The sequence below is a fragment of the Euwallacea similis genome, chromosome 24, assembly GCF_039881205.1.
Source record: "Euwallacea similis isolate ESF13 chromosome 24, ESF131.1, whole genome shotgun sequence".
NCBI classification, from domain to species: Eukaryota; Metazoa; Arthropoda; class Insecta; order Coleoptera; family Curculionidae; genus Euwallacea; species Euwallacea similis.
This window is the reverse complement of record NC_089632.1, coordinates 1,524,971-1,538,663: the sequence shown is the minus strand read 5'-3', so window position 1 is coordinate 1,538,663 and position 13,693 is coordinate 1,524,971. Positions and strand designations below refer to the sequence as shown.

The following is a 13,693-nucleotide window of genomic DNA, read 5'->3' as shown; positions in this document are numbered from 1 at the left end:
TAAGTTATCTAGATCGTCATTAAACTTCGATAATCCAAGGACAAATATATAACAAAGATTTTAACGAATCGGTTCGTTAGCTACTGGTCACTGCATACATGGCCAAAAATATAATGTACCTTGTAAGGTCTGGGGTAGTTTGGCTTCGTGTGTCGCATTACAATCAACGCTAACATAGCACCACCATAAAATATCCATGCTGTGAAGCTGAAGAAATCGATCAGGGAATCAATGGTTCCGTATAAAACCATGGCTCCGGCAATTATTGACTGAAACAACGGAAAGTACATTGTAACGATCCAGGAATGAGGAGATGGAAAGTCGCCACATTTCATATGAAAGCCAGAATTAAGGGGGTTAATAGAATTTGTATTTTTGTTCATTCAAGATTTCGTCAAAATTCTGAATTTTACCTAAAACATTATCTGATTTAGTCGATACTTACATGGAAAACTAACCCAGGTGAAGGAGTATACCTTCTTACGTGTACGTAAGATAAGATGTCCAGTAGATGTCCCTCACGGCTCGCAGCAAAACATAATCGACCAGCAGCAAATAATGTTCCGTTTGCAGACCCAAAAGTGGAAATTGTCACTGACAAAGGCATCAGCCAAGACATTACGCCTAAAATTAATTGAAAAGTTTAGACTCTAGAATGTCAAGAGAGTGCTTTCGATTCTAACCAAGTAGTCGATTGCCGAAAACCACAGCCACTGCCTCACTCGTCATCATTTCCATTGGAGACATTACTGTCAAATAAGATATATTGATGAGAGCGTAGCAGATGGTAACTAGAGGTATTCCAATTATAATGCTTCGTGGTAAATTCCTGAAAACTCATTTCGCTATTATAGACTTAACTTTGAAAAGTGTTTTAAGGCAATATCTTGAAAACTAACTGAGCGAATTGAATTAAATTAAATTTGGCGGTGGCAATGCTCATAGATTCTCTTTAAAATTAAGAAAGGGAAAACCCTAAAACTTAATGAGAAACCAGCGAATGTGCTTTTATGACCTTTCTTGAAGCAGTGATCATAAAACCTGAGACACCTTGTATCTCTTAGCGTGTACGATTTGCAGCCAAAAGCATTTGTTGAACATATGCGATGAACATACACATTCAATCGTACACTCTATGAATATACAGGGTGATGAAAAGTTTCCCTTTAGGATTTTTTTTCCTTGTAAATGAATAAATAAAAATATACTCGGACTCATAACCCTTAGTTTTTAGGGGACACATTTTTTATGTGTATATTTGAATCCTCTCTGCTCTAACCCTTAAGAAAGGATAGCTGTCACCCTTAAAATCTTAAATGGAAAAGGGGGGTGACTGATATCATATTTTAAAAGGAATTGAATTTTCTTTATTATGGGACCTTCCTTGTTGGAGTTAATTGAGCAGTTCGTGAAAAATAAAAAAATTAAATATAAAAGTAACCAAATTTTTTGCCACTTGTGTTAATGAACCAAATGTTGAAAATATTCACCTCCAACCTCCATGTAATTATAAAGGCACTATTCGAAATGTTCGGGAACATTATGAAGTATTTCGAAAATTACTTGTCGGCAGTTGTACACTATTCGTTGCCGCAAATCTTCTAAAGAATTGAGGCTGGTCGCGTAAATTTTAGATTTCAAATGCTCTCACAAGAAGAAGTCCAATGGTGACAAATCGGGAGATCTTGCGGGCCATTCAATATAACCTCTTCTTCCAATTCATCTGTCTTTGCTAGAAACGATCTGATAACAGCAGGTTTTTCGAAGGATCAAGTGAAATTCCACAATATTTTTCATTAATACCCTTTTTTATGTATTTTATTTATTTGCCCTCCCTTCCGTTTGAAATTTTAAAGGTGATAAACACCTCTTCGTAGGGGTTGGAATAGAGGAGGTACAAATATGTAAAAAATATGTCCCCTGATAACTAACGTTTACTTGTCCGAGTGTATTTTCATTCATTTATTTACAAGAAAAAAACCTGAGTGAAAACTTTTCGGTATGCCACCCTGTATTTTTATATGCCGTGTAGTAGAATTGTGTTGACAAATTTCTGCGGATACATGGAATAGACGTTCCCGAAATGCTTCCAAAAAATAGACGTTCCCGAAATGCTCTGGGAACCACATCATTGTTGCTACTTACGAAGAGCGGGTAGTACATCAGAGACCGAGATGGGTTCCTCACTCTCCAAGGGAAAAATCAAGACTATACAGAATGCACGCCGTGTGGTAGGAGATGGACGAATGTGGATTGTGAAAAGCTGGCCCTTGTCTTCAGGCTTGGGCCCTACAGTCTTTTAAATACCGAATTGCCACAATTTCATGCCACTTTTCAGTGTACCGGGAAAAAAAATAGCAGAAAGAGATAAAAACAATTTTTTTTATCGATATATTCGTCCATGCGATGCGAAATGACAATGATATTGTCATAGCATAGGATATTCAATTTTTGGAACAAAGCATGAACAAAAATAGAATATGTCCACCAGCAGCACATGTTTGATTTACGCTACAGTTATTTCGCTTAAATATAGTTTACGAGATATTGCTTTGTAAGGACTCTTTAAGAGTTATTCTCCTTTGTAGGACGGATGCATAAATTATTGATTGCATAGAATACAGAAGGTAAGGAAGATAGAGCTTGGATACCGATACACTGAAATATACAATAAATTATGAATCATATCAAATAGCAAAAAAGCCCGATTTCTAACCATATAAATTAAGTTTTCAAGCACAAGGCACTAATTAACGATAAAAAGGTGCTGATTGTTTAATTACTAGGTGATGTCAATCATAATTCCATGCGTTCAACAATTCCAGTTTGAATAATATCTAGACATACTTGGATGGATTCTTGATTTCCTCGGTGACATAGTTTAGATTGTTCCAGCCGTCGTAGGCCCATAAACCCGTATAGAAGGCAGTTGCAATATTGCCGATCGAATATTGAGTATTTGCAAATGGATGTCTCAAATGCTGGGTATTGCCTTGAAGAATAATCAATTCAGTAATTAAATAAAGAAAAACCGATAAGGTCATTTTATTAGAATTTGTTGTTTGTGCCAATTGAAACTAAACTATCTGGTTAGTCACACAAGGTGTTTCTGAACATAGTGCCATAAATTCGACCACGTATTTTAGGTCCCAAAATATGACAAAAACTTAATATAAACCTATATCAAAAGGCATTTCATTTTCGATATACAGGGTGTGAAAGGTTGGTTCCTGAGGATGGTTTTTTATTAATATTTTCGACACGTTTCGAGATAAATTAATGACTTTTTTGCTTTATTATAACTTTTTGTGCTCTTTCTGAGTCTATAAAGAAATTGCCACATTTTTCGGAGTTAGGTAATACAGGAGCGTAGTGATACCTAAACTTTTTTTTACTAATCTTTATTGACGATTTTATAGGAAAAATATTAAATTTGGAGATTTTTATATAAAAAAGGCACTTTTGTTAAAAGCTAAAATCTCCAAGAATTTTCGAGAAAATTGACATTTAATAATCGATGGATACTATGTTTTATTAAATAAACATTAGATTTAAAACTCTCTTTTTATTTATTTTTTTAACAATAATTGTAATCAAACACTAGTCCGGTGATAACGAAAAATTAGTAGTCTTTATTAATAAATGCTGTCATATACGGGAATGTCAAAAATATCTTTTGTTTCATTTCAACGCCAACTGGGTTTTAAATCTGATATTTATTTAATGAAATATTGTATCCACCGATTTGTTAAATCTGAATTTTCTCCAAAACTATTGGAGATTTCGGTTTTCAACAAGAATACATTTTTTACGTAAAAATCTTGAAGTTGAATATTTTTCCTATAAAATCGTGAATAAAGTTAAGTACAAAAAGTTTAGATACTTTTTAAGTACTACCCTCCCTATATTATCTAACTTTGAAAACGTGTGGCCATTTCTTCATAGACTCAAAAAGAGCACAAAAAATTTCAAAAATTCTAAATAAAATAGATCATTAAATCCTGAAGAACATTTTCTACTAAAAAATATAAACGAAATACGAAGTTTTGCTAAAAATTCAAAAGTTGACATCTAAAACAGAAGTTTAGTTAAAAAAAAACTTTGACGTTATTTAATAGTTTGAATAATATCATTTTATTTAGTTTTTAGTTCATCAAAATCTGTTCATACATAACTGAGTTATAGCTCTGCCCCTTTTTTACGAAACAACCTGTATTTAGGAACTTGGGAATAAACCGTTGACATGACGCTGCTTGATACGCAGCCCTAAAAAGTAAATTCAAAGATTCCCTTGCTAGGAAATGGGAAAGTCAAGTCGGAAGTGCTGACTCTATGAAAGTTGATAAAGTAGTTAAAAGTAGTTAAAGTACAAGCAGGGGAAGTGGAAATTGCTTCTGTCGAAAATTACCTCAACATTACTTCTAAACTGGCGTCGCTAATTGCACCACCTTCATCCATGAGATTTTCAGGCCAATTGTACGAGAATTGTAAATTCTATAAACATAAATTTGAGCTATAGATAAAAAACGCTTCTGGTTTTGCTAAACTATCATCAGAAAATATTTGTAATACTGAATGCTATTAGCGCTGAAGCTCTCAAAATCTGCCACTCCCAATTTAAAGAAGAAAAGGGATAAATAGACCACGATTCGGGGAATCTTGAAATATTTTGAAGATAATTTTAAGCTAGAGAAGAACATTATGCACGGGCGAGATTTTTTCTTTCTGCAAAACCAAAAAGAAGGCGAATCTATAGAGCCATACGTATATGTACTACGTAAGCTAAGTGCAGCTTGCAAAATCGAAGATATCCGAGGCGGAATGATTAGAAATTGGATCCACTGTAAAAGAACTTATTGGGGTTGAAGGACTTATCCCTTGAAAACGCTATTAAAATTTATAAAAGTGCGGAAAGGACGTGTGAGAAAATGCAATCTCTTTCAAAAGGAGTTTTTGAAATGTAACTCCATGAAGTCATTGCATTATGTCAACGTTCTACATAGTCAATAAAGTAATCTGAATCACAATCAACATCGAAATCTTCAAGAGCAATCTGGCTAATAGATCTACAAAATTTAGCAAATTTAGCAAAATGATTTAATTTACGAGAAGTACAATTAGAGAAATATTTACTGAGAAACGGATATTTATTTATTGTGGTTGGTTCCGCAATTTCTGCACAGAAAAGTTGTTCCCTTTATCTTTTATTGTAGCTATCCAGAATTCAATTGTAACGTCGTGAAGTCAACGCATGACGTTGGAGTCAACAACATAGTCATTTATGTTGTTGAGAGCTGACATCATAAATGAAGCATGTAACAAATGTGTAAATAATGTAAATTTTAAATCTATTTAATAATTTATTTAATTGTTTTTTTTTATATATTATTTTATTGGAAGTTTAAATTTTTATGAAAAGTCATGGAAAATTCAAAGGCCACTAAATTTAAGAATAAAGCTTACATAATTTTTTATATGTTTGTGAAACATGCCAAATGATATTTAGATGCAGTTGTAAGCACTGAAATATTGACGAACATAAAGAAGACTCCTATTTTACCAAATTTTCAAAATTCGACAAATTTTAAACAAAAATTAATTGTATTTGAAATGTTACAGAGAAGAAAAAATTTTAATTTAAATTTTCCAAAAGTAAGTAATGCTTCTTTTAGTATATTTTAATATAGTGTATTGAAACCGAACTTGATAATTGTATTATATTCGGAACAAAAAATAAAAAAGTTACATGGGGTAACTCCTCTTAAAGACTTCCGATATAGTAAACGATACTATTGGAAAGAATATAGCGAAGCACCTAAAAATATTTAAATTTCGTTGACTTTTTAGATTATCTTGTTGCGTTTCACTAGTCCATTTGAAAATTTTATAATTAAGGTACTATCGCCAAATTTTATTTTCCCAGGAAAGATATAGCTTAATCTTATTAATATAGCTGATAAATTACGAATACACTGTAATTTTTTATAACAATGTTAGAAAAAATTTTAAACTAATATTTAACTGAACTAAAACCTTTAAAATTTAGGTTTCCAAGAGATGTTCAATACAAATACTTCAATATATTTTTAAAAATTCTCAAAACTCTTTTTCTTACTTAAAACTCGATAATACCATTAACTGTAATTATGGTCTTTCAAACTACATGCATTAGGAACTTGAATAACCTTTTACTCATAATTTATTAGAGGTATCGATTAGAGTTAGTTTAGTTAAAGTTTAGTGTTTTAGCTTTTTCGGTCTTCAGTTTAATTAATTTAGGCTTTTTTTTAGTTAAATAGTAAATCAAACTAATTTTGGAAAGTTCTCTAAATTGAAAAATTTAATTTAGACTATAGTTGTATAATAAAAATTAATTAAATCCAATTTTAATAATAAAACGTTGTCTTTTCTTCTCTCAAACTTCAAAGTTGGTACGAAACACTTTGGGTCTTACGATAAAAATGAAAGTCTGAACTTCTAACTTTAATGTCTCGCATGCTTATTCGCAAGCGAAATGTGGAATTTTTATATGAAGCACGTTTATACGAAATAAACGTTATTTTGAGCTCCTCTTTAAACGCTATCATTTATGACACCTTTTTTCAGGCCACTCTGTATTCAAGGGTAAACGATAATTGCATAAAAATCCCATAAAACCATGAGATTTTTTGTTGCTTTCATTAATTTAAACCTGTGACTGGAACCAAAATTAAATTCAAGTGTTAGATTATTTACTTACCATCCAGAATTTTGTAGAGGCCTCCTAATATCACTATAAGCACTGCCACTAGCTTTGCAGCCGTAAAAACATTTTGCACACTCGTTGCTAAGTTCACACTGTAGCAATTGACATACAATATCACCACTGAAAAATATGAAACGAGTATTAAAGTAGACAATCAAATTGAAATTAAAGTAAAAAACTTGTTGCAAATTGACTAGATATTTAAAAAGTTTCAACACAAGGATTTTAGAGGAAATGCAAGTCTAGCCGCTCTAAATTGACTCTTCCCCCAGTTAACTTTCGTTAACTTGCTTATTTTTTAAAAATTTATTTATTATTTTTTTACCGAAGTCTGCGAGCACAAAATAAAAAATAATCCAATTTCCTATCAACATACAAGTTTTTTTATTGTTTACGTACTTTAACTGAGTTTGTATTGCATTTTTTACGAAATTTATAGCTGTTTTTTTCAAAAACTAATCGACAGATTTTGAATTACGTTAGACCATTGAATGTAATGTTGAAAAACTTTTAATTAGAGGTGTCACTTGAACCATGTTTCAATTTTAAACAATAATAATTTGTTAAAAAGTGAACAAGGGGGGGGGGGCATTTAAGCCACACAGTATAGCCTTGAATACGTACAGACTGTGCCAATTAAAAGGTGACCGTTAAAAAAAACCCTCAAACAGGCGGTAAGATATCGGTGGCATTTTTTAGATAAATTCATCCCTTAATCTGTCGGCAATCAGATATTTGATGGTAGATAACAAATGGATTAATTAACGCCCTTCATTTACCCGTCGCCGTCTACGGCAAAGTTTTTTCAATGATCGCTCCTTATAAGGAGGGTGAAATTCAAAAAGTTGTCATAAATAAAATCGATGAAGGACATCAAATTCGTATACAAAAAATTGCTAAGGAATTAAATACTATACATGTAACTGTGTGGCAGATTTTTCAAACTCAACATGCTCTATTACCTGGGCATGTTTCTCTCAGAGTGGAGAAAAATTTAAAAAATGGAATAGTAGACAAGGGCGTGGACGATAATTATCTGACTGAGATTACGCAAGTGTGTAGCAATAAGTCTATTAATACTTTTCTAATTAACTATGTTTATACCAGCTAACCAATAAAAATTAAAGTTTTCCTGCATACACACCCATGGCAAGCAAAGCTACCATCTTGACTACAATCTCAGGAGGTTCACATTCGGTCACAAATGCTTCTACTGCATACTTCCCGAAACTCAGACAAATGATGGCCATTTGAGACGGCTTCAGTACAAGGGTACTCGCCCAGGAAAAGAGAAAGGCTGGTGGTGCGCCGAAAGCGTCCATAAAATAAGCATATTCCGCCCCGGATGAAGTGTTCATCGTTCCAAGTTCAGCATAGGACAGAGCCCCTAAAAAAAGTGAAAAGCATCGTTGGGATGTCCCAGGATACAAGATTTTTTTTTTGAAATTTACACTATACAGGATGTTCCTGAAATTACTATATAACGCTTGACCAAAAATTCCTTAACCAAAAATAAGGTGCTCTAGGCAAACTTACCTATATTCAATTTTGCTTTATTTTCTTTAAGTTCTAAAATGAATATAATTTTTTCGAAATAATTACTAAACTCTTTTATCGATTTTTACTAATTTTGGAACCAAGAACTACTACATAAACTGGCGTGTTTTAACGTAAACAGAATCTTTTTTTAATAATGGAAATATTTAAAATGGCGTGTGGTTCCTACATGAAAGTTTGTATTTTTATTTTTCCCTGTATTACTTTAGTTTTTTCTCTTCCACTAACTGACTTTATTTTGAAACTTTTTTCTCTCTTGTAAAATTTTCGCCAGACATACAGTTTCTCTACAAAAGAAAATTATTTGCTATACTATATGTATATATATGTATAGTATGTAGATACTTTGCAATTCATAACTGTTGTTTAGTTGGAGCGCAAACATGAAAAAAGTTTTAATTCTAAAGAACTACTAAGTTAATTTAGTATTAGTATTCTTATAACAAATGTTCAAAATGTTAACCGTTTTCTTTGATAATACTTGCCGAAAATTTGTTTTAAAGAATTAATTTGCATTTTGGGCATCATATCGGGCTGTTTTTTAACTTTTCACAACGATAAATTGCAAGGTATCTGTATAGCATAGTAATTTTTTTTGTAGAAAAACTGTAGGGTTGGCGAAAAATTTACAAAAGACAAAAAAAATTCAAAATAAAATCAGTTAGTGGAAAAGAAAAATAAAGTCATTTGTACAGGAACAAAAACGAAGGACGTAACAAAAATACAGACTTTTATTTACGAATCACGAGCCATTTTTAACATTTTCGAGTATTGAAAAAAGATCCTACCTCCGTCAAAACACGGCAATTTATATAATTACTCTTAGTTTCAAAATTAGTGAAAATCCATAGAAGCGTTTAGCAATTACTTCGAAGAAACGGTATTAATTTGAAAACATTGACGGCCTGTAGTGGCTAAATGAAGCAACATTGGATATAAGTAAGTTTGTCTAGAACCCTTTTTTTGGTTAAAGAATTTTTGGTCAATCATTGTACAGTCATTTCAGGGACATTCTGTATAATTTTGGAGTAACACTCACCAAGAAGCGACAACACCCCACATAACAGCCATATTACGAAACTCATGCCAATCGAGCCCGTTCTTTCCAATAAGCCCGAAGGCGAAACGAAAATCCCAGATCCTGAAAAAAATTACATGACAAATAGATTCCCTTGAAGAAGTAAAATTAAAACTACCAACATTTCAGACTTACTAGACGCGCAAATTGGACTACAATCGAATCCATCAAGAGCATAAATCTACAGATACGTAGCAGGTACATGAAAAGTACAACGGTAAGTTCCTAAAGAAAATGAATTCAGTAATTGACCTACCAATCATAGTTCCGACAATTAAAGCCACCCCACTGACGAGTCCCACCCGTCTCTTGAGGTGAATAGGGTCATTCTCAGTTGGGCGGTATCTCTCCAGCTGGTCGGACTCAAGAGGGGGATCCACGAGTCCGTGGTTGTAGAAACCGCGGTCTTGCTCGACTCTGAAGCCGTTTCCCGCGTTGCCATTGAGGACAGATCCTCGGCTGCCTCGCCACTGAACACCGCCTTCTTTAAGTAAGTTGGGGTGTGAGTTATTGTTTCCTAAAAAAGAATAATTTTATTATTAATTTTTAGCAGAATAGCGAGATATACAGGAAAAATATTGCAGGAAACAGACATAAAACCCATTATTCATGTATACCTAATAATTTTGATCCCGTTTTCTCGTTATGGAAATCAAAATTTTATTGCAATCAGCAAATAAAATGTTACGAGCTTAAATAAATAAAAACATTAATTTAGAATGTGCCAGCTTTTTTATGTCCTCTACTTTTGCCCATATCGATAAATATTTATTCGCTTTCTTTATATTACCAGCGATGGGTCTTGTATGACCTACGTATAATGCTACTCTACAATCTTTCCAATTTAACAATTCAAAGATTCGTAAAGCGTAAGCACCAAATTCAGATACTTCATATGCCTTTGAAGGTGCCCGTCCTAAAACAATTCTCCGCAGACGATACGGGAATTTTAATAGGCGAAGACCCTTCATATGGATATTCTCAATTAAAAGCAATTATTGGCATTAATGTTTTTTTCTTAAATAATAAAACAGAATCTGCTCGAGAAAGTCGTTAAATTATAGAGCTGCAAAAAGAAGTTGGACGATTCTTTATTCTAATTAGGAAATTGTTGGTAAATTGCGTGGTCGTAAAGATCGTCAGTTTCAATTTTCATTACTCAGACTGGTACGTTGTACTGTGGAGAGAAACAGGCGAAAGATATCCAGAAGGGCACACAGATGTGCAGGTGGCATTTGGTGGAGGCAGGGTGAATGAATGGTAACCATGACATGCTAAGCCAACATAATATTGAACGAATATGACCCATGCCGTCTAATAGGATGTTCACCTTTTAAAATTTTGACAAATTGGTGGATGCGTAAGAAAATGCATGGGAAGTTATTCCATAAGAAATATAATGAATAATTTATACAAGGTGAATAAATAAGACAGTCCAATAAGCGAGTACACTGTTAGTTTAATATAAACAGGTTTTTCGAGACAAAGGAATATCTTGGAGCCACTGGCATAAGCCATTTCTGTTGATTAAAATACTTTCAAAGTTTTAGATCCTAGAAGCTTCCCTCATCACACGTGTCGTCGATTGGCCTATCTCCTGGCTTGTTGTGAACGTCCATTCCTAGCAGGTAAACGATTCTCCTAATTAGCCATTAGCCAAGAAAATGCATTTTCTTTTGAAAAGTGCTCAGGATTTACTTAATAAATGGCCCATCTAATAACCTTGTGTAAATGGACGGCATATGCTGAGCGTGGTAGAAAGACTGACACAAGCTAGGGGTGAACCCACAAAATATTTAGTTTTAAGAAGATCGTATTTTGAGATTTGTAACATATTATTTGAATACCTATTTAATTAGGATTAAAGTGAAAAAATCAATTCAGTATATTATATTCTAAGTGCATTGTTATGACTTCAACGTCAGGTTTAAATTATATATAAAAATTCAAAGTGTTGAGAACCATATCATCAATAATATTTTTATTTGGCATTCATTTCCATTTCTAAGTAGGAGAAAAAAGTATATTATACACCACGGTTGTAAAGTAAATCGTTATGACCTGAGCATGCGGTGTAAATCCTGAAAGCGCAACACCACTACTTTAAAATAGCGGTGTATATGTGATTTTTTTCCATTACTAGGTTTGATAAACTTGCAATGAACTTACCTAAACTAAGGATAATAAATCGTGAACAAAAAATAGGTAACGTATCCTCAATCATAATATCAATTAACGACGATATTTAATTTGACATTCGTTTCCATGGTAACAATAGAGAAGATGACAATAATGTCTAGCGACCTAATGACGAAGTCCGACCTAATGACGAAATCATTAGGTCGCTAAGTAAAAAATGAGCCATGTGCGTATCATTATTAATATGTTACTAAACCGTTTTAGGAAAACAGACGTGAAACCGTACAATGCAACACACCCTGTAGTTTTTTAAAGCTACTAATGGAAAAAAAATTTACTCGTTAGCGCAGTGCTGTTATTTAGCCGGTTATAAAGTCTTACAGAAAATAAATCTATTCAATTAATACATATCTGATGAGTTTAGTCCCTTAACAATTTCCATAATTTTGTAAAACATGTTGAGCAATGCAAATATGATGCATAATAATTTATTTTACAACCACGGTGTATAATACATTTTTTTCTCTTACTTGGAAATGAAAATAAACATCAAATGTAAATTTCGTTGATCGCATGATTTTTTTAAAATTTATTCTAAATTTAGGTAAAATTTAATCTAATTTAATCAAATCTGATAGTGAAATATTCGTGTATATACCGCGATTCTGAGATGGTTAAGATCCCCATGTCTTGTGAGTTATGATTTTAAGACTACCTCACAACAATGCTGTCTGAAGCAATCATGCGTCCGCTTGTTTGCTGACCCTGTAAGTTCGCAATACACTATGAGATATCGATTATCCTGGAATGATAATAGTAGAACATATTGAATATACATATTTAACTTTCAAGAAATCAATGTTTCAATTGTGGCTTAATTTAGACACAGTTTATTTCCGAAAGAGTGTCGAAAGAGAAAATTACACGTGGGCAAGTTTCTAAAATTTATTGATGTTTCAACATCTTGAGCATATCTAATGAAAAATGAACGAACATATAAAATAAAATATTAGATTATCTATTCAATTCTCTTATTAAATCTGATCGTTATTAAATAAGGTATTGATGAAGACCTGATAAAAATTAACACAAGCGCTACCTTTGTCATCTAGAAAAATGCAGATTTTTATTCCTAGTTTAAAATAAAGCGGAAAATGTCATGACCCACTAACATGAAGGAACTTTTGTGCAAAAACATAATGTGAAGTTATTATTCATTCCAACGTGTTTACTGCAGCTTTATAAATTAGGTCCACGCAATACTTTATGGCGTCCAGCATTAAATAGGTTTTCTTCAACTAATTTTAACTCCCGTTTTAAATTTTTGTAAGTACCTGTGTACCTGTTTGCAGGCTTATATTAGCTATTCTAATAACAACTCTTAGGTTATTGTAATTTTAGCAACGTCCACTTTTTTTCGTCCTTATCGCTGTTTGTTCTAGGGAAACTTCAAAAATAATAAAGTTGTAGCTAAATCATTTTAAATCCAAAATATATGTTATTACATTATTTACATATTTTTATAAAACATTAATTTGATAACCTATACCTGAAAACCCTTTATAATAATCAAGAGAATTAAAATCTGGACTGCGTGGTGGCTAAGCATCTGATCATATCACAGCCCTGTATAATAAATGCCACTTTTCCCGATAAAAAAGTTTGCGTCATTAGCGAAGCGACTGGCGCACTTCTCCTAAGGGGTTAGTATCCATTATGTGCAAATAGCATACTAGACTTTGCCAAACGGTTAAGCTTTCGAGAACTAAACAAAATGATTTTTTAAATAATGCTCCTCTAAAAAATGAAGAAATAAAATGTCATTGTGGTTTATCATTTAACACCAAATTCCAGTGCATAAATAAACCACAATTAGGACGACGATATTTTTTGGGTTTCTAAAGATTTTCTTGGCTTCTCGTTCACTTCTAGGGGTTCACTAATTTAAACATAATTACTATATCTATAGATATAATTTACATATAATATATAATACCTAAATGACTAAATATTTAACAACAAAACCTATAATATTTTTGTCGTTTTACAATTATTATTGTTGCCGTGTTATCACATGGCAGCGTCGAAGCTTCAATTTTAACACCTACTGAACCTTGAAATTTAAGGCCTACTAAGTCCTCTGGAAACCATTATGCTTATGAAAATGTCAACGC

At 32.6% G+C, this 13,693-nt stretch overlaps 1 protein-coding gene across 1 annotated transcript in view; it reads right to left on the bottom strand.

Moving 5' to 3' along the window:
* LOC136416610 (b(0,+)-type amino acid transporter 1-like) overlaps nucleotides 1-13,693 on the bottom strand; it is a 28,546-nt gene that overhangs the window by 2,550 nt on the left and 12,303 nt on the right. The window contains exons 2-9 of the mRNA XM_066401877.1: nucleotides 9,637-9,897; nucleotides 9,342-9,443; nucleotides 7,890-8,132; nucleotides 6,740-6,865; nucleotides 2,848-2,992; nucleotides 684-829; nucleotides 446-624; nucleotides 120-269 (exon numbers count right to left, since the gene is read on the bottom strand). Of these exons, the coding sequence (XP_066257974.1) occupies nucleotides 120-269; nucleotides 446-624; nucleotides 684-829; nucleotides 2,848-2,992; nucleotides 6,740-6,865; nucleotides 7,890-8,132; nucleotides 9,342-9,443; nucleotides 9,637-9,897 (1,352 nt within the window). The remainder of the gene's footprint in view (nucleotides 1-119; nucleotides 270-445; nucleotides 625-683; nucleotides 830-2,847; nucleotides 2,993-6,739; nucleotides 6,866-7,889; nucleotides 8,133-9,341; nucleotides 9,444-9,636; nucleotides 9,898-13,693) is intronic.